Source organism: Lepisosteus platostomus, chromosome 13 (assembly GCF_059453375.1).
Source record: "Lepisosteus platostomus isolate fLepPlt1 chromosome 13, fLepPlt1.hap1, whole genome shotgun sequence".
Lineage (NCBI taxonomy): Eukaryota > Metazoa > Chordata > Actinopteri > Semionotiformes > Lepisosteidae > Lepisosteus > Lepisosteus platostomus.
The window spans coordinates 27,532,857-27,555,390 of record NC_142623.1 but is presented as its reverse complement, the minus strand read 5'-3'; the positions used below and the strand labels follow the sequence as shown (position 1 = coordinate 27,555,390).

Below are 22,534 nucleotides of genomic sequence, written 5' to 3'. Positions count from 1 at the left end.
ACTAAGTGCCTTTCTTATTATCTGTAAATTATAATAATGTATTGTGACTGGTGTTGTAAAATCAAAGCAACAAAAATGATTGTTAGAAATATTGATGACTCTTATTTTGCTGATTGGAACAGGCTGTACAGAAATAAAATGTTCTCCTTTCTTTTGCAGGAGAACAAGTGTCGGCTGTCTAGTTCTCCGAGGAAGACTTTAAAGGAGTCTCGAAGGATCAGTGGACACAGTCACACTGGAAGATTAAACTTATAAGTGTTTTATTACATAAGCTATACCAGCTTGCTGCTGTCTTTTAATGGAGCACATTTTTCTAATCTTGCTAGAGGGCCTACACCATCACAAACTGCCCTGTATTGGGACATGTACAATAAAATTGCAAATATAGACATATATTTTTAGAAATTCTTATGTGGAGTACTTCTCTTTTCCATCCTTGTAGCCAAAATCATCTTCAGTGACAGTGCCCGTTCTAATGACCTTGGATATTTTGAACAAAAAGCAAAGCACTGTAAAATCTTCAATTTCCTCCATGTAATGGGATGGACGTTATTTAATGACCTCACCTATGGTTCTGTGATGGGAAAAAAGTATTAAAGTGCTATAGCACAATTTTTGTGTCTTTGACCAAAATCAATTTAACTTTTCTTTTTAGATTTTGCTGTGAAATATCAGACTGGTCAGTGTGCTTATTAATAGGTGTTGTAATCTTATGCTTAAAGTAGCATGCTAGTACTTTCTAAATATGTTCCAGCGTGATCAGCATAATTTGTACCTAGGAAGGGGACAAAGTAGTCTTTTTAAAAGAAGCAGGATTATGGTAGGTCTTGTAAAATGATTGAATCCACTGACTTCTCACAGTATATTTTCTTATTTTCTTGCTTTCTCTTGAGGTTCTTTTGAGTGTAAAATTGAAAACATTTGGCTTTGTTCTAAAAATGTTTTAGTCTACTCCAGCTTATTGAACACAGGTTACTTCCTAGCGCAATGCTGCCATCTACCTGCTTAATGCCAAAAAATCTAAATATGAATTTAGAAACTGAGGCCAAACATAATTGTAATAACATCTTCTGTTACTGTATCACACTAGAATCAATTTATATAAACACTATACGCTTACAGGTTGACATTTAAGACAAATATGCAACCTGTAGTTATGACATTGCTTACATGAGTTATGCAGCTACAGCATTTCTTAGAATTTACTCTGTCTTGTTGGGGTGTGTTACAATGTTAAATAATACTCCAAGTTGTTAGTTATCTAATATTAGTCAAACACTTAGTAAAAATATATTGAGCATTTTTCATGTGGAAGCTATATCATAAACAGTGTGTAAATGTTACTACCATGAAGCATCAATTAAAAAGCCTTCCTTTATCCCTTTTCTGGTAAAATAAAACAAGAAAAAGTACATATTGCAGCTCATGGATTCTCAGCTCCAAGTCTTGTTGGCTTACCTCTGTTAAAGTTCAAGCTTCTTTATAAAACTTGCGATCATTTTGCGACCTGGAAACATACTAAATTAGGGGGCTTGCAAATTACTCTGTAAATCAAGTAATGTAATCAAATCAAATACAAACCCTAGGCCTGGAGTTGTAAACTGCGGATTTCATGTTCCATGTGGGGATATAACTGGAATATCTCTGGGCTATTTTACATTTGCTGTTAGTGCCCAAGGTTTTTTTCCCTCAGTATGCGACACGAAGACTTGAAGATATTAATGGTAATATATACATCTATTTTTTGTTTTAATATAAATTAATGTTACTGACTGTATAGATGAGAAAAAAGCTATAGAGACTGTATTTTAATATTTTGTTATATTGATATATCCAAATCTGAGATTATGACTTCCCCGAATCGTTTTGAGGCAGGAATCTTAAAGAGGAAGATTTTTGTGTAATATAAGCTGTTTTTAGTGTGACGTAAAGACTGAAATTGAGCTTCATAAACATTGTACAGAGATTTTTGTGTCTTATGACATAATGTGTCCTCCCTGCCTCTGCAGCTTATACGCTTGCTGCATTGCTTTACATCGGGAGTACCTTCTGAATCACCTCATCTTTACTCCTTGCTGCTGTCCTGCTCTTGTTGTTGTATAGGTTGTACAGTAATCGGACACAACTGGCTCTTAGAGATGAGAAAAGAGAGCAGTGTTAACGGCAGGGTCCTTGTGGTGAAACGAAAGCACTGTGGACAACAGCTGCTGGTTCTAATCCTGGAAGTTCAGCCAGACATCTCTCAACTTCTGTGCATAGCAGAAAAAGCTTCTCCTTCCTATTGGTTGTTTCAACTTATGTCAACTGACTGAACTTGCAGAATAAATTAGCTTTATTCGTAAATACGTGGATTTTCGGCACTGAAAACACTGGCTTAGTCCCCAGCTGAGCCAGTGGCCTCTGAAATCTTTGCACATTCCCCAACAACCTTAATGAAATTTAGTATTAACATTTGCCACAAAGTTTGAAGAGAGATCTTAAATATATATTCTTGATCTTTATATTTTCCTAATTTAAATTACTTGTAGAGCAGTGTAAATAAAAAAAAAATATCATTGGTAATTTCAGACTTTTATTCTGTGCATTTTCAACACGCAGTTTGGCTTACTTTTGCATGGCCTAGCTGTGGTTCTTATTCAGGTTAGCTGATCATATTGATCGGTTGTGTCAATAGCAGATGGTGTCCCTTTTTTTCCAGCAAAGTTAAAGAGAAAATGGTACTTCTAGCTTGACAAATCCTTAATCTTTAAATAGTTGTACTTTTTTGTTGGGTGAAATAGAACCCAAATTTACTCTGGACAAATTATACTGAAAACATGAAAAGAGGGTTCTCCGTGATGAAACGTATAAGCATTAGCATTACTAGTCTTTTATATTTCAGTTGAAAGGATAAATAATTGAAGCTAAGGCAAAATATTAGTCACATTTAGTGAGATAATTTGTATTCCGCTAATTAGTGAGAGCTGAGGTGAAATAAACTCAGTAGTGTAAACTATCAGTAGTGTGGCAATGAGAGTCTGGATGGTGATGTTTCATGTCAGTATACATCAGGTTCACCTTGTTTTATATATGGGTTTATGGAGAAATCTAAGACTCCCGACCAAAACCCCATTTCTTTGTCAAGCCTGATTTGACAGCAATTTTTGTTGTTGTTGTTGTTGTGGTTCTTGTAGGAGCGACCGTTCAACACATCTTGTAGTCATTCTAAATACATTCTAAATAGGGCTGACACTTTTTGCATGTTTTTTGCTACAGTACTTGTATTGGGGTTGCACGAAAGTATCATAAACTACTGTGTTTTGAAGTTAAAATGTTCATCACCATACACATGAGTTTTTCTTGGCCGGTGCCCTGTTTTTTTTAAGGAGCCTGCCACTATTTATATAGGGAACAACATCAAAAAGTGTCACTCGTATGACTATTCTGTAGCATTCTCTGTTATGAGCTACATAGTTGTGCAAAGTCACGAGCAGTTCAACCAAGGTGTATTTTCTCTTTAACGTTGCTTTCTGCTATATTGGGAGATTTATTTTGGCATTTTCTTTTTTCTGACTTGTGTGTCACTGTTTGCCAATCGCTTGTCTCTATTCTAATATATCTGGAATGCACTAAATGAGCTTTGGAATAAATGTTTTTTAGACCTCTGGCAGAACTGCACAATTGTAGTCATACAGGTAGCAAATGTACTGCACATGTCTGTGACACAAGTATTATCCAATAAGTTGCTTTTTGTCTCCCATTTTTCATAGCTGTTGTAACTTATGTCTTTTAGAAAGACAATTTGCCTGTATGCTTTTTGTATTTTTACCAGTGAGTGTAAATATTTGTTATATTTTGTTTAAGAGAATGTTTAAAAAGTACAGTTTATTCCTCCAAATCTACTGATATAAATTTGGACATCAATAAACTATGTACATTAAAAATGAAATGTCTTATTCATTAATCAATCTTACATTGCATTCATTCTCTGTTTATGGAGTAAATAATAGTAGGGAAACCACAAAGGATTGGTCATAGTAAACAATATGACCTGCATTTTATTTTATACACTTTATGCATACAGTGCCCTCCAGAATTATTGGCACCCTTTGTAAAGATGAGCAAAAAAGGCTATGAAAAAATGTCTGGTTTTTATCAGCTTGATCTTACACTGAAAATCTGAGAGAAATCTAACCTTTCAGTGAGGTAAAATTATTCAAAGGAAAAAATCCTCAGAAACGCGTCACAATTATTGGCACCCCTAGAAATTCCTATGAACAAAATCTAATTGACATATATGCCCATTTATATTTTACCTTTTTTTAAACACACCTGAGTCTTTAGGAAAACTTAAGTGGTCATCCATGACTTCCTGTTTCACTAGGGTATAAATATGAGGTGAGACACAGGACAAACATCCTTAATCATCCATCAACTTGGGGAAGATCAGAGAATAAAGAAATGCGACAAAAGGTTGTTGACCTTCATAAATCAGGCACTGGCTATAAAAAATATCTTCACACCTGAAAATATCCATCTCCACTATTAGGGCAATAATTAAGAAGTTTCAAACAACTGGAACTCTTGATGAACCTACCTGAAAGATGACGCAAGTGTATTTTGCCTCCACGTGCAATCAGAAGGATGGTTCAAGAGGCCAAACTTCCTCCAAAGATCACAGTTGGACAATTGCAGGAGTTGGTTGTATCCTGGGGTCACCGTGCCTCCAAAACTATAATTAGACGCCACTTCCATGCCTACAAACTATTTGGAAGGCTTGCCAAACTTGGGGGTTACAAAAAGATATTCATTCTGCAGGGTTAAAATTAACTATGGCACTTGTGTTTGTGGAATCAACTGTGTACTGCCAGTGCATGGTCTCATTCAAGCACATCATATTTAATAATTATCAATTTATGAAAATATGTACTTTTTTAAATAAACCTGAATTCTCCACGGTTATAATATGAACATTGAATATAAAGTCTTTGGAATTAGATGCCTGGCCCGGTGTTCTGACCCATGGAGAGGAATGCTGCATTCTGTCGCAGTCTGACCATCATCCAGAGATTGTCCTGTTAGCACAGAAAGAGGAAGAGGACTGTTATCGGTGAATTGTTGTCCAATGGAGCATGCACACAATCCTAGGATTCTAACTGGGCAGCAAGTGAGATGGAAAGAAGCTGAGAAAGTCCACTTGCTTGTATTTAGTAGCTTCCAGGCTGAATAGTTGTTGATATTCCATTGTAACCCAGGCACTGTGACCTTGCATTTTACCATTTGAAAATCTACACTTTTGAAATGGCTTGCAAGCTCTAAACTGTTAGTTCAAGGATGTTAACATATTGCTGAGAAGTAAGATTATCCTCAATCTTTATTAAAGGTGCTCTTGTAAGGAGATTCCTCCCCACATTGCCCTTCCTGTTAGCCGAAATGAAATGAACTAATGTTCGACGTCTGCACGATTTCGTTTTCCATCAGGTCGGTCAATGGTAAAACAGCGTTGATCAATTAATAATGCATTGGATGGATTCAGTGCAGGAAATGTGTGTTCCTTTCTGTGTTCTTCTTTCTTGATTTTCACCTGCTTTGACATTAAACAGGGCACATCTCATCCCTGTGTCCAGTCAAATCTCTCACTAATTAGTGATTCATGTACTGATTTAAGATGATTTAGTACTTAGGCAATAGTCACAGTCCACCACTTTCTCTGCCACCACCTCAGCTGTCCCTGATCTACAGTAGATGACAATCTGGTGTCTCAATTATTAAAATGTTATAAGCTTGTATAAGCTCTGAACCTGCAGATCATTTATATCCAAATATGGTATTCTGTTGATACCTGGGTTACATCTTACTGGAAATTCTGCTGCTGCAGCCTCTGTTGTCTGAAAATGATTGCACAGATGGATCAAATAGCTTTCTAGGACACGGTCTGTCTCACACAGCCTGTTACACGATTATTTTGGTCTAGTCTGTTGGATGTTGAAGTCCAACATCCTTCTCTGACAGACAAGTTACCTTTGATCAGTAGCAACCAGACAGCACTTTGTCATTGTTTTCATACATTGATTAACACAAATATGTTCTGAATGTCTGTATAGATTTGTAACTTTTTTATGCATTTTTTAATTAAATACCTAACAGTGAGCACTTGCCAGTTATGGCATTTATATAATGTCACATAACAAGCTCAGTATTTTATTTTCAGTAACTTCAGTACTCAATAAACAAATCTATCACACACTATATGGAATGAAATGTGTATGTGCGCAGTGAGACAATGTAAAATCTAGACTTTGCATTTTTATTTCACATCAGTATATTGTAGGAAAAAGACATTTCCTACCTTTTCTCTTAAAAACTCTGCATTGATTACCAGTGTAAGAGCTCTGTTTATTAAAATATTTATATTTCTCTTATGAAATTCTGAAGGTGAATTAAAATATAACTTTATCAAATTAACATTTTTAAAAAAAGTAAATAATCACTACTATCAGTCTTTGGAAATGGAGAGTCTTCTGAATAACAAACTGTTATTTATCAACTGACCAGGAGAGTGCAGTGTTCACCCTGTTATGTTATAAAAAAAACCCTTGAAATACTTGAAATACTGCAACGAATCCACTTATCGATTTGCTATTTTCCATTTATATAACATATTGCAAGCTGGAACCGTTTACATGAAAAGAGGTGCCCTGTCATATATATCAGAACTGCAACAGATGCACAAAGTTAACAGGAAAATGACAAGCTTTAGTAGCAGGTGTAGTGACATTTTATTGAACAGATCTGACACAGGTAGATTCATTATGCTGCTTAATATTTGCCAGGGTTAATCGACAGGGGTCTGCTGTGAAAGCCACAGGATAGTAACGTATGAGGCCACCACTAGAAGTAGTATAACTTTTAAATGAGCAATATTGCACATGTTTTGCAGCAGGTAGCAGATGTAGTTTTGTGGGATTCTGTCCTTCTCCTCTCCTACAGCCTGGACAAGCATCTGTGTGCTCAGTGGTATTTGAAATCCTCGTACTACAGTATATGTCTTCCCAGCTCAACCAACTAACATTCAATGATGCTTAGGAATGCCAAATAAAGCATGCATGGCATAACTGCATTAGTCTCATCTAGCAAAAAAGTCATTCATACACAAGCAGCATGAGCCAGATGGAGGGGCAGTAAGTAATCCCAAGACTTCATCAGTGTGCTGCGAATGGGTGCCATGATACTATAAAAGTTCTGTAATGGCCAGACACTCTTATACCACCACAATTGGATATAAATGTATCCATTCATCCATTTTCGAACTGCTTCTTCCAGTTCAGGATCATGGGGGAGCCGGATCCCATTCTACACCTAGGGAGGGGCGTCAATATACAAACTTATCATTCTGCAAATGTATCACACACTTGCTAATGTCCAAAGACTGGTCCTTGACTCATCATAAAAGAAGACTTGGCTCCATTAAATCCATCTGAATCCTTTGGGAGCACCACAGGAATTGAATGCAGGTACCCAGCACTGCACCACCATCCTGCCCCAGGAAATGTATCTTTATCAGAGTACCTGAAAGCAATCAACCTCTCTGTTCAGATAATAGGTTGATAATAATGTTCAGATCAGTTTGTGTTTTATGTTTAAATGATTACACTGACTGAAAGGTTTAATTATAATGTTACACTTTTAATTAGAGTTAAATGACTAATTAGCTTTTCACGGGTAGGTTGGTAGCTATGAATAATCTGAAACACCTGTAAGGTAACTGACAGCTAAAGTGAAAGAAATAAGTTTTGATGAGGTAAGACTGTGTTTTTTATTGTTGTTTTGCTCTCAACTTTTTTGCCCACACAGAGGGATGAGAGTGGCAATAAAAATGAAAAATGTTGTAAAGCAGTTGATTATGATGTTCCTATTGAAACCTTTGCTTCTCTTTACGATCGTCCTTCTTTCTTAGGAAGAGCTAATTGTGTTTTGGTTCTCAGAGGGTGTGGTACAGTGCTAGTATTTAATAAGAAATACTTTGTTAATGTTTTTATTGCTTTTATTGCTATTTTTATCATTTTCAGATCATTCCCAATGTAATCCAAAAATATACGACCTGCATTAGAGGTCAAGCTGCAAAGGAACATAGTTGAGTTGTGATTTTTCACTGTAAAGTTAAAAGAAGAAAGAAACTTTGCTGAATGTGGACTCTTCGGGTGCATGAAATCTTGAAATATAAATTAAATTCTTCTTGTAAGAGGTCTTCATGTATATGTTTGGTACTGAGAACTGTTTTTTTTTTGTCTCTTGGACCTTGAATTGCTATCAGCTACAGTATGGAGGAATTAGGAAAAATAACAAAGGTTGATCTCATTTTCAAAACTATGATTTTATCATGAATTGCAAAAAAGTCATTTTGATTGAAAGATTGCAGGTGTTTTTTTTATTTTTATTTTTATCTCCTATTGTATCCATAAAACACAAACCTGGCAAGTGTATGTTCTGAGGGTAGTTATATATATATTTTTTGCTCCACATCTGAAGTACAGTGTCTCCTGGTGGGGCAATTGTAACCTCAGGGCTTTGTGAAAATGAGCTGGAACACATGCTACTCTCAAGGTCAGGCTGCGTTTTCAGAATCTGAAGCCACTGAATGAAAACAAAGAGGTAGCTGTGCACTAAGTGCATTTTAAATGGAAGGATATCGAAGCCCAGATTTGCGCGCTGGAATTTGGGTCTGGTTGTCTTGTGTCATTATTTCAATTTTTTCTTATTTCATTATTTGAACAAGGAGCACGCCTTACTTTTATCGCAAATCCATTCGTAAGCAAACAAACCAACAAGAGAAAAATGTCAGTGAGCATTCTTTTATGGTATTGTATGGATTGGTGTTCTTTGTTTCTAACCTTCAGAATTTCATGTAACTGGAAGAACTTCTCAAGACTAGCTTATAAATGCCAAGATTTTTTATGAGCCAATGCTGAAAAGAATAGAAAGAATATATCTCTTTCCTTGATGTGATTCTTTAAGAGCCAATCTTCTGTAGGTAATTCTGTGTCTGCCTCCTTGCAGGTGCATTTTAAAAGATTTACTGTAACTGTGAGCAGAGATGTAACATCCTTAAATCACAGGATGGGAGTCTTATGTGAGGCTTGTAGCACATAGGGATGAAAATTATAGTTACCACCTAGATGGCTTCTGAATACAGTGCAACTAAAGATTTGTGTAATAAGTTATATTTCAAGTTTCTCCATGTATACATCTTGCTGTGAATCAGATCTGCATACATAAATTGATGTTCAATGCTTATGTTGGGGTCATTAAAAAAGCAGTTTAAAACGAGGATAGCAATATAATGTTTTTTTAAGGTTTCTAGACAGCAATTGAATAATAATACACAGTAAACAGGTTTAGCTAAATTCGCTATATTTATGAGCTCCCTGAAAAACAAGTCACCCTAAAATAATTTGCGGCTAGACAAAACAGGATCTAAAAACAGGATTCCTCAACTACAGGAAGCAAAAAAAAGGTTGCATTATGTTTAATTCAAAAACCAAAACTGTAATCTCATTCTAAAGGCCTATTTTACATCTTTTAATGTTTTAATTAATACTTTCCTAATAATTTCTGTGAAGTAAAAAGAAGTAGTTTAATATCAGCAGTTTTATCAAAGACGGCCAACTATAAGCGTATGAAGCTTGGCTTGTGTGTACTTTGAAAAAAACTCTGAGTCAGCCAGTCTGACATCCCTCTAAGGGACTGGAACTGGAGAGTTGAAAGGGAATGTATCTATATGTGCTCACTTGCATTGATTGCTTATTGATCTTTCCCTGCCCTTGTTGGCCTCGACTAATGGTATTTTTTCCTTGAGTGTGGAAAGGTTAAGCATCATGCACATAAATAAGACAAATGATTTTTACAGTATATGGGACACTTTTGAAAAGCAGACTCAAAGCGTGTCATGATAAATTCTCAGAGTGCATCACAGGAATAGGTTGGCATGGAATATACTATAATTAAGCTACTTTTGACATCAACAGACATGAAGGGAGGAGTTGTCACTGATTTCTGCCTCTTTAGTCACCTTTTCACTGATCTGATACCCTCGAGGTATTGTTGCATTCCATGGAGAATAAAACGAAAATTAACACAGACCCAAGTGTTGCTGTAAACATAAGTGATCAATGAATCGCAAAAGATCTTTCTATATCTTGTTATAATTATTGCACTAGCTTCTGGCATTGGAGTTCAGTTTTCCCAGTGGTGGGTGTACTGAAGAGCTAATTGTTTATGTTAGTGCCTTATTGTGATTGTCACTTATAATAAACAAGGTTGCTGTTTTTGACCTTTTCTTGCAGATTTTCCCGCAGGATGCTGGTTTATCCCACTGCATGCTGAGTTGTTTGTTCTTCCAGGTCACAGAAGCCCTCCCTGGCCAACATATGGTATGGGTACTGCTACACTGTGCATGTATTTACTATTTTCACATGGATGGAACATCTCTTAGTCCTTGACCAATACAAAAATACAAGAACTGTCCCCTGTCTCATTGGAGGACACATATTTAGATCATCAATAATGACTTTTACTTCGCCAAGAAATCAAGGTGACGTTTTTACAGCCTTACCCTGAAAGTAAATCAACCTGACTTTTATTTAATGCTGGTCACTGTCATTGTTACTGAATAAAGAAGAGGAAATCAAGAATCATTTTCTATGACTGGCCACTAAAAACCTTTTGTATGTGCACATATGAATGCTTTTATATACTGTATACATAAAATGCACTGCTGTGTAAAGGTCTCAGACATCGTAAGACACAATCAGGAGTTGCTCATAATATGCACATATTACATTAACCATTAAAGTGTCAAATAGTGTTTTTTACTATACCCTTGACTGTTATTAATATGGCATAGTTTGTGTGAGGAGGAACAAAGCTTGTCATTTAGCAATCTTTAACTCATACCGATTAGTCTTCAGAAACGTGAATTATACATGAGCCACCAATATGAAGTGCTATAGTGGCTAATCCATCACATTTACCAATCACATCTAATTGACTCACTGCGAGGTGTTCCTTGTCATTAACATAGTTTGTTCCTTTATACACATCCATTAATCCAAAGAGCTATTTTTGCACTAAAAACAGTTCTATCAGGATTATCTGTTAGCTTATAACAGAATGGTTCACCAGAGTTGACTTTTATATGTCCATGCTATGTAAATGTGGAGTAATTCAAATTAAGTATCTGTAAAAAATATAATGTTCAGAATGAAACGCAATTAATACATATAGGCTTGGCATTTTAATAGGAATATGTTTCTGAAATAACATAAACACCCACTCATACGAACCAATTTGACAAGTCCTTAACATTTCATAGGAATTGTCAGTCTAATTACAATTTCACACCCCTGCCCTTACTAAAACATTGCCCCTTTCCATTTTAGATTTATGTCATGAATAAAAAGAAGAAGAGTCAACTAGATATTTGTCATAATGCTTGAGAAAACACAATATTCACTCCCTATGATGGGAAACTATAATAAACATTGATTTAACTATAATATGCTATCTTAATGGCTGATGATGCTGAAAGGAATGAAGTGTAGGAGTGTAATAATGTAAAATACTTAACATAGACCCTCTCACCCCACTACATACACTTTATAGACATCTCTGTCAAACAACTGTTATTCCCCTGATAATTTATCTGCCAGCTAATATGGTCAGCCTATTCCTCTGTATGTAAATCAATATGAACCCAAGAAGTGTATGCATAATCTGCATTTAAGTATGCCTTTACCAATTCCATTTCAATCACGCAGTGGTGAAGAAATGGGCAAATTGAACTTTTAAATCAATTTAACTAATTTCTGCTCATTATATAGGCAGGAGCCATTGCTGCAGGTGAGGGAAAGGTTAACTATCAAGGTAAAATTTAACAATGATTGCAAACCATTAAGTCTCTTCTTCACACATGTTTGCCCTTGTGATTGCAGTCCTGTTATAAAGAGCTTGAGCACTGAAGGACTGAGGGCAGGCAGTACAAAAAGACTGCTGGGCTCTTCCTACAGTATTTGTGTCTGTCATAACCAGTGCCTTTAAGGTAATTCTTTTCATCTCAGTCCAAAAATATCTGTCATTTATTACCGTTTTTTTGCAAAGTATTTTGGAAGAAAGAACATCTTAAACATAATCTCATTTTGGACCATTCTTCTTTCAATTACTTCCAAGAAGTCCGCCAATGTTTTTTTTTTCTGATAACAGAGGTCTAGTATTGATGTTGAATATTTGATTTTCAGCATTCATTCAGCCTACTTTGTTACAAAATTAATTCATAAAATTGTACCTCATTTAAATAAAGTTTTAAATGGCAGTGATACTGGAAAAAACAAATGTTGCAATTAGTTTTTATGAAATTATCTGTCTACTTCCTTTACCCCTGGAGTTGTGGTAGCTCAGATGGCAAGGGCATCTAGCTTCTGACTAGAAGGTCCTGGGTTCAATCCCATGTAGGGGCAAGTGATGTAGCTTGCTCTAATTCCTTCCAGATGGCTCCCATTTGCTTTCCAAATGAGTACTGGGGGTTAATCCTGCTGGGGGTAATAGGCCAGCTGGAGTGTGATGCTGACCACATCACTTCCACTTCCAGTGTCAGATGGTCAAAGACAAATGGTGACCCTGGGCCTTTATGGCCTGAAAAGGGACTGACCTACCTCACTAAATTATCTGTTTTTCTGGTAAATTTTCATTTTTTGGTATGGTTCTTATTTTCAACAGTTGTATGAAAAAAGTCTTAAAATATGTCTCCATATATTTAGAAAGTCTTTTTAGAGCAAATCTCATCTTTATTCACAATACGTATCATCGGTTTAAAGTGTTTGTAGTACAAAGATTGTTTGCAATATATTCTGTATTAAGTGTAGTGGTTTATAAAGTAGAAAGTTTGTGAAACAGCAACTCTTCAGTAACTTACTTTATGGCCAGTTATACACCAAAGAGTTTCCTCATAGAAAAAAAAACAAGAAATGTACACTGTGAAAACCAAATCAGATTCTCAGTGAAAACCAGAAGGTGGCAATGTTTTCTTCCATTCTTCCATTGATAAACATGAATAAAAAAAGCACTTGGCTGTTACGTGAAGTGAGTGCAATACATATTAAAATCCCACTTAACACATTGGACAGACTTTTAGACCATTTTTCACTTTAGATTTGTGGAAATGTATTAAATTGCATTATTTCTACCTTTTTTAAATCCACATTTTCTTTGCTCAAGAAAAATTAATTCAGTCATATAAGAAGTCGACTTTCACCCTTACAAAGAGTCCTGGGGCATATATGTATTCTTCTATTAGTGAATGTGCAATTTTTTTTTTAATATACTACATAGCAATTGCTGCATGAGAAGCTACTCAGGCTATTCCTATTGTATCATACATTCACATTTGTCTTCCCAGTTTTTTGGAGGTGATCAAGTTGCAATGAATCCACAGCTGACTGAGTGCAATCTTTCCTCCCCTGCAATACAGGTTCAATTCAATGAGGGGAAAACTGCACATAATTAAGCCATTAAAACAATTCCCTTAATATGCTCCTGATGATAATCGTTCAGTCATGCAATGCATATACAACTCACAGGGAGTGTGCAGTTGAAGTAAGAACTTATTTGAACATATTTTAAGTATCTTGCTCAATGTTCTGTCATCCTCCTATACTTTCCCAACAGGACATTCATAGGAATGAGTTAAATGCTGAGCTTCAGGTAGACTGAGGCTAAAGTAAAAACAAATCTAACTTTCCATAAAACAATATCTCAATATGTAAAGGTGATTGCTGCCTCTAATGATATTAATTTGACTGCATTAACTATAATGTCCTGACACAACATTTGGTATCCCAAGTTCTCCCCTCCTGATCTGACTCACTGTTGTGAAGCTGCAATCCGAAAGTAATTATAGCCTTCCCTACATGCCTGCTACTCAAGCCTTAATGAAATTAAACTTGACAGGAAAGATGAGATAAGGGGAGCAGTTTTGTCGATGAACCTAGATGCAAGTTATTTTCAACAGTAAAACATACAGTACATTAGCTACTGTGTATTCTGTAGAACACTATCACCTTTGCCCTCAATAGAATTACCTTAAGGGTGCAAATCCAAAATTCTTTAGTGAATTGTTTGAGTTTTATTTCGAGCAAATGTACTTTAATATTAAATTTCTCTTAAAAAAATGTTGTTTCATTTGTTCTCTTTATCATTTTTTTTGGAAATTAAGTTTTTCTCTTTTGTCAGATGGCAACTTGCAGTATCTGGTGGTCTGTCAAACCAAAGATCAACCTTTGTAAGGAAATTTGTTCTCTGTAACTCTGAAAACTTCATAGACATCAAGGGCAAAGTCTTAAATAATATAGTTAAGATTTTCATTTCATTGATCTTTGGCAAAACTCCTTTTTGTCTAAAAAATGTAGCTTTGTAAAATCATAAATTTTAATTTGAAGTATTAAATTATAATAAGTGTAAAGTTAACTTATGAAACTTAATGTACAGCAATAGCTTTAATTTCTGCAAAAAATGCAGAATAAAGTTTTAACCTTAACTTTAAAAAAACATGTCTATTTTAAACCCATAAAAAGACTAATTTATACTTTAAAAATGAGAGAAGATAAATGAGCGGCGGTCTAGTAGATCATGCCACATTATTAATGACCTTCAGTTTTTTTAAATTATACTTGGTTTTAGTATTTTATTAATAATACTGTAGTGAATCGGCACCAAGACCTGGTCTGGCAGACGACAGCAATACAGTAGATAGGAGGCAGGTATGCAGCTTCACAAGGCAGTGGTTTCATTGCCCTTTAGGTTACAGGAGTGTGTTATTCACTCTGGAGGGAGAGAGACTGGAGATAGCTAGATAAGGGGGGAGCACAGCCTCCTGCAGCTTGCCATACAGTTCAAAGAATGAGAAAGCTAGGGGTGTCCCTTCTTATATTAGGTGCAGCTGGAGAGGGGAAGCTGCCAGAAAGCAAGTTCAGGGGGTAATGGCACAGTGGAAGACCCGGGGTGGAGTGGAACGCTACAATACCTTGACCTGATTTGGAAACGCTTTCTGAAAAAACAATATTATACTGATAAATAATGCAAATGAAACTTCTGCCATTCATGTATGGAATGTATTTACTTCAAGAAGTGGACACAGTTAATTAGTTATTTTCATCCTAACCGCTCACAGAGAAATTGCTTCACCAATTGTGTTAAAGGAGAATGTTTAAGAAGTCCAGCTTGTATAAAGCAAGAGTATAAATGAGGCAGATCTCCCTTTATTTTGACAAGTACTTTGGGATCTCATCCCCAACCGCACAGCATCCCTGTTAACCATACGATGAACATTGGTTTGGTACTTCATGATTCATCACAACCACTTGCAATGGAAACATGGTTTTCCTGAGAGATCTGCTATCCCATTAATGACCAGACACATCTGTGCTTAGTTTCTGGAATCTGATGAGATCAGGCTACAAGCTGGTATTGTTTACTTGACTTCATATATAATGAAAAATGTAGAGAGACCTAATTTGAAATGGATCTACCTCAGGATGATCGTCAACATTTATATTACCACACAGATAGACTCCAACCTCCCTTGTGGAAGCCCAAAGTGATTCTTCAGAGTATTTCTAGGCCAGTTTATACAAAACTCAGGTCCCTTAAGGCCATTCTCCCTTAAAGGGACATCTTCCATATAACAAAATAGATACAGAGGTATACACTGTACCTGTATATTTATATGCACCAATGTGCATATTATTGAAAAAAAAATTGGCCACATTTTAAGCAGTGAAATAGCTAACTTAAATTAGAAGGGTGTCAAATAGAGTAAAACAAAGTGAATGTCTTTCAATAATGACTTCTCATTAACCTTTGCCCTGAAAATCAACAGCCATTTTTGTACTGAAGTGGCATGATTAGCCACGTTCAAATCGATAAGGTACTGTTAGCAAATGTTTGACATACATTGCATGTTGACATACTGTACATACAGAGTACCCCTGTCTTCCTCTTCTGATTTTAGCCTGGAAACCAAGATGGGCTGACCAATTCCAAAATCAAATACCAAGGATGGTGAACCCTAATCCAATCCCTTTATTTCATCGCATATGGACACACAGGCATAAATAAAAGAGAAAAGAAAAAGTTTTTGGAGCAAAAAAATATCAGCTCTCTAGTCTCAAAATAAAGTAAGATCATACTCTATCACGGGACTACACTGTGCATGTAATGGTTGGATTTGAACATCTGGATGAGATCCTCAGATAAGTTAGCTACTAGCAAACAAATATGCTGGATGGGTCTAACGGCCTCCTCTAGTTTGTAACCTTTATTATGTTCTTATGATCGTTCCATTCAGAGGAGACTATCACCATCTTGAATGCGTTGCAGTATTCTCAAAATGAAACACTTTCTTATTGAAAACTGAGACAAATCGTAGCATCACTCATTTTAAAGCTGAACCTTTCTTGTTTTTCTTTTCAGGTGATTACTTCAAGATGAATCAGTTCAGTTCATTACTGTATGTTTCACCAAATCTGCCACTTTTTTATTTACACAGATCCGGTGGTGATGTAATTTTTATATATCCAGAAATAACATCCTGCTGCTTTATTCATTTTTACTTTCATGTCTGGTATTTTTCAATATCCTTTAAGCTAACAAGGATTTCTTTTACTCCTGACAGTATAAACCTATCCTGCAGAAAGCAATTTAAAAGTTGCATTCTGCTGCATGAATTTTCAGATGCACTTTAAAAAGTGATCTTTTTAAAGAAAACACTAGACCTATAAACAACAATTTTGAAAAACACATCTCATAACCATTCTCTGTGTGGTGCTCTTCAAATTAGTATAGCCACATCTGAGATCTATGCTAATACAAATCCAATATCTGGCAAAGAATCAGCCTTTACCTTCTTGATTTTAGTTCTACATGTAAGCCTAAAATAGTAAAACAGCTCAGTCTTTTATATTGAATTTTGGATAAGGTGAGAGCCAACATAAATAAAACATTCTTTGGATGCTTACATGACATACATGTTAAATATATAAACATCAGTATATATTCTGCTCTAGTACCATGTGTATATCTTCTATTTGCACACACTGGCACAAGTTGTTCAGGTTTTGTATAGGTTTTGTTTTTCAAAAGCACTTCAGTTCAAATTTTGCTTTGAAACATATGGCTAAAACCCTTCTCCTTGTATTTTGACAAGGGGAAAAATATGGGTATAGAGACCACCCTATGTTTTTCATAAATGTAAAGCTTTTAATTCAAACATATTTCATTTTCTTTAATGTACTAACACATTTCTCAACCTTGTCATTCTGCCACTGTAGGTTATTACTCTGGACTAATGATTTATATGACTGAAGAATAAAATCCTGATTACCAGAAGGCAAGGTGAGTGCCTGCCAATTATAAATTGAAGAAAAGAAAATTTGAGCCCTTCAGAGCCTGGAATTGTTTTGTAGAGATGAAAAATGAGAATTCCTGCCACTTTTCAAAATAAACAATATGGCTGTAGGTGGATAATACTCAGTGCATCTTTTAATATATTTTAATTTTCATCTAGAGTTTGTTTTCCCCATGCATCGGTTTGAGCATTTAACCAATCAAAGAAACCAAAGTTAAATCAACGATTTTAAGAAAGAATGCTTTGACTATTCTCAGGAGATACATTTCTAAGTAGGAAAGGTAAACCTTTTTAATAAGTCTAATTCATTGCAGTACAGCTTTTTGGTACAATAATCTTATTATAATTAATTATATAATTGAGGTAATTAACAATTAATCAAAAACCTATTATTATTCTTCTAAACACTTACAGGTATATAGATTTGGGCATCTATTACTGTTACTGTTACTGGACTATAGGCAGGTTGCAGCACACCCACAATTACCATGAAGGTTTTCTTTTTGTGTTCATGTGAAATCAAATTGAGTGTCTGTGCTTGGGTGAGAAGCCAATGATGAGCATTTATGTTACACTTGAGGCTCCCAAACACTTTGGTCAGTAAAGAGACTCATTCTGTGCACAGGGTGATCTTCATAACCAGGCACTGTACATTTCAGACTGCAATTAGGAATAGGGCTGGGAATAGTGGGCCAGTTCACTGTCAGTTTTATGGCTAAACTGTAACTTCCCAGGCACCTGCAGGCTTGCAGGGATGTCAGTGAGAGATATGCTGTTTCTGACTCTCCGATAAGGTAGTGTGGAATTTGCAGTATATCAAAAGATGAATGGCTCCATAGGTGGCCTAGCTAAAGGAGCATCTGCTCCTTCACATTTTCCTGGTATAGCTGTAAACATACTGTACAATTCTGCTGTTGTTCTGTATAAAGTGGGCTAGAAAATTTGAAAAAAAGGATGTTTGAATTGTAGCCTCAGATAACCTGATACCAAACTTTCTGAGGAGTACCTTCAAGAGCAGTGACTTTGTAGACCTTGCGCATTAGATTTCAGACTGAAATCAATGTGTCTGAATACACTGGAAGCAATGCTCCAGTCTTCTGAAACCAATAAAGCTGTAACATTTTATTATTTTCATCGTATTAGCTTCCACTGGAAGAGCATCTTTCTGCTTCATGTGTGGTTAGGAAACCGTATGTTAGTAAGGATCAGTGACTGGCATTTGTTAGCAGTCATGTCCTTTTCTTTCTCTTGTTTTTATTGACATACAGTATGAATGTGCATTTTATACCTGTATGTTACTGGACTGAAACAAACAAGTCCGACAATCTATCATTCTACATCGATCTAACAAGCTGGAGAGGGACGTCTGTCTAACACACCCTAAAAACGTTTTTTTTTTAATCCTCTAAACCTTGTGCACTACCCTCCCTTTTCTTTTTCAGTTGTTGTATAAAAAAGCTGCAACTATTCCAAAGAATATTTCATGTTTGCTTTCAAGAGGCAAAAGTATCCACTTTTGATTAGAATGTTATTATAGATTCCTGATATTGAGTTTATGGGCACATTCATATATTGTATTCAACAATCAATAACTCTGTTATGAAATTATGTTTGAAAGGGTAAGGATTGTAGCTGTAAATAAACAAACTAGCTATTTTAAAGCACTGTATACAGCTGCATGAAACCTAAAAGTCTGGAAACACCTACAGTAATAGCATGAACTCTTGAGGATAGTCAATACACTTCCCAACTGGGTGCACTATAGGTCTTCAAGGAGAGATCTAAAATCTGCTGATTCTCCGGTTATTTTTGCTCCCCTGGGTAAATGCTTATTTTATTTATTATTGTGCTCCACCAGGAATAAACCCATTGAGATTAAAAGAGAAAAAAAAACTATTTACTGTACATGCACACTCTTATTAGTATTGTGAAGTGCTAGTCTGAAAAGGCATATAAATGTGTTTACATAGATAAAGCTAGTGGATGACACAGATGAAATTAATAAGGTAATATATAATATTCTCCATACTTTAATGCAAGCAAGCTCTATACACAGTTGAAAAGCTATTATTATTAATTGCTACTTTGGTCAGACAACCAGCAGAGGTCAATGGTAATCTAACAGGCCATATTGCTTAAAAATCAAATTATAGAATTTGTGGATACAATCATATCACTTTGGGTTATTGTTGGATTAAATTTATTTGATTAAAGCATATCTCAGCAAGGTTAATAATGGGTAAGATAACCAAGAGATGTTAGTGGAACAATTGTACCTTTGGCTATCTTTTTGTATATAATACAGATCTTGTTCTTACCATCTTTGATGCTTCAAATATGAGAGCAATAATGAAGATTTATATAATACTTTTTAATCAGTGATTGTCCTCCTGACAATGACACATTTCCTGGATAAGAAAACAAAGTTACAAAAATGTAAATGATTTTAGAATAATCTAAATCCTCTACTTTCACTGGTATTGGTTTAATTGCCTATGTTTTAATTAACCATTTCATTTTCATGATGCATTTTAAAATATATGACTGATCAACAGTTCCATTTAAAAAATCTCAGTCCCCCAGTGCAAATATTCTTTAACCTTTCGTTTTACTGGCCATATGCCTGATCTTCCTTCCTTGTCCAACCTGATGGAATGAATATAATTTATGAACCCATATTTTTATAAGCATTAATCCACTTAGCTGGACTACAGAAGTTCAGTCCTTAGGTCAACTGGTGCTGCATTATTTCTGATTAATAGGGTATGTAATGGATAGGCTGGATTCATTCCCCCTCTGTGATTTTAAATGCATACCATTGTATACTGCTGTGGAATTGAAAATTAGCTACTGTACATCCTTATAAAGAGCCAGGATTTTTTCCTCAATGTTATAGTATCACTGCTCCACTCAAAAAGAGTAAAAACAAAATTTATCATTTGTAAACCACACTTTGGTGTATTTAGTTAAAAGGTTCTTGTTAAGTGGACCCAATCCACAATGTGGACACAAATGTTGAAAATATTGTAGAGAGTAAGGCACCTGGCAATCATAATTAGTTTCTTTCATTTTCTGACATTCTTGTGTTGCAAATATAAAGCTAATGGATGACACTGCTGACATTTACAAGGTGATATAGTATTCTTCTCACTTTTATGCAAACAAGCTCTATAAACAGCAGAACAGTCATTATCATTCCTTGCTTATTTGGCCTGGGCTACCAATGAACAAGTTTCATTCTAGGAATATCTTAATGCTAGATTTGTTAGGCATATGCATACATTTCAATGTTGCCTAATGAATAAATAAATAAAAGGTAAAAGGTTAGGTCAGATCTCAGTCATGTCTACGTGGACCAAAGCTTAACCTGACATTTTTTAAATAAATTGAATGGTACAAAAAAACATGCCACTAGAGTTATACAGTTGATACACAAATCCATTCCCAACACTCTTCATAACCACTTAACTTTAATCTCACAAATATCTATTAGCAATTCTTGTCAAGTAGTGCTTGCCTGACCCTCTTGCAGATACTGCAGGAATGCTTTTAAGCCTCTTATCTGTAAGTAATATAATTTCATTTACTGAAGAGATCGCTGGACAATAAATAAAACAGTTCGAAAGTATACCTGATTTTGGTGATTGATAGGGATTCTGATGAATGAAAGTGGTGTATCCATAGCTTGAGATTTATTTTCTTTTCTTCATTTGTCTTCCTCCATGATGGGCATGCAATCAGCTTAAATCAATACACAGTCTTGTCATTGTTTGTCCTTTCTTTAGAAGGATCACACAATGCTGTTCTTCATACAAATAACAACAGTATTTTGTGGTACTAAAGGAAGTAGCTGAGAAATGTGTTAGAATTAGACTTCAAATTTTCAAACAGCCACAATTTTGAAAACTCAGTACTAGTTTTTTTTTGTCTTTTAAAGAGTTGAAGGTCTAAGGACATGCATACAGTATGAACATGAGACAAACTCAACAAAAATTACAAATTGTAGACCACTTGGTGGATTTAAATATTTCCAGTTTCTTGGCATAAGTATCTTATCTAGGCATGTCATGAACAATCTCAAGGACACAACTGATTTTGGAAAAGCTTAAATTGAGTTGAAGGTATTAAAAGACATCTGCTAATTCTTTATTACTGAATAATGCAAGTATACTACCATGTACATACTGTAGGTGGAGTGAATTGCAGTACCTCCTATTTTCAATCCTAAATGTATGTCCTCATAATTTAACCTCAGGTCTGTGGGGAATTGTTTTGCTTTTGAGCACGAAGCAACCATACAATATTATTGTCTTTCAGGAATTTAAATGTTGATCAATCCCCTTCATCTACAGCTGGACAAAAATCAATCAATATAAGCTTCCTAAAATATGGTGCAATCTTTTTGGAACATACAGTATTCAGTCTACTTTTGCATTTTATTATTTCAGGGCTGTGTCAGCTTAGTGTTTTTTGTATTTGAAATGACTTTTGTGAATCCTTAATTGAGCTATTACAAAACAGCAAGAGCTAATAAATGATCAATGAAAATAAAATAGAGTGCAGAGGTCCCCTATTCTGATCAAAAAAGTGGTAAGTGATTTTAGTTCAGACAAACCTAAAAAGAAACAATGTGTGGTATTCTAAAGCACACAGAATGTTTTCTTGTAAGTCTATAGAGAAAAGAATCAATAAGGATGTGGATTAGTGACAGGTCATTTGAGAGTGACTTCACTAGAGTCCTTGTCACACACTCAGCTTGTCCTTTATGCTTCTCAGCTGTTGAATGTGAAGTCTGATTTTATGACACAAAATAAGGTGCTTAGTATTGACATTTTGAGTATTTTAGAATGAGAAAAACATTAACCTCTGCAGCATGTTAATACATTTAACTGACTTGAAATACTAATGTGAAAGAAATAGATTGACCACCTGTCTCTATGAATTCTTCTGTCAGCTGAAAACAAAGAACAGCAGAAGTGGAGTGTCATCCTTAAACTTTGCTCACCTTTGATTTTGTGAGATGCTGGCACTTTTCCTAATTTGTGTTTATCCAGGGCGGTTCAGGTTGCAGGAAGCAGGAAAGGATGTTTTTTATTTGTT

At 35.4% G+C, this 22,534-nt stretch overlaps 1 protein-coding gene and 1 long non-coding RNA gene across 8 annotated transcripts in view; one reads left to right on the top strand and one right to left on the bottom strand.

Moving 5' to 3' along the window:
• The window catches only part of rapgef6 (Rap guanine nucleotide exchange factor (GEF) 6), a 100,591-nt gene extending 96,663 nt beyond the window's left edge, over nucleotides 1-3,928 (top strand). For all 7 annotated transcript variants that reach the window (XM_088603918.1, XM_088603919.1, XM_088603922.1 and 4 more), the window contains one exon: nucleotides 160-3,928. In XM_088603918.1, coding sequence (XP_088460044.1) covers nucleotides 160-182 — 23 coding nt within the window. In that variant the 3' untranslated portion in view covers nucleotides 183-3,928. The remainder of the gene's footprint in view (nucleotides 1-159) is intronic.
• Nucleotides 3,856-21,177, bottom strand: LOC148650285 (uncharacterized). The gene is made up of 2 exons (XR_015926071.1): nucleotides 21,066-21,177; nucleotides 3,856-5,054 (listed from the first exon to the last, which is right to left on the bottom strand). It is a non-coding gene; the product is annotated as an uncharacterized LOC148650285 (long non-coding RNA).
• Between the last annotated feature and the right edge of the window lie 1,357 nt (nucleotides 21,178-22,534).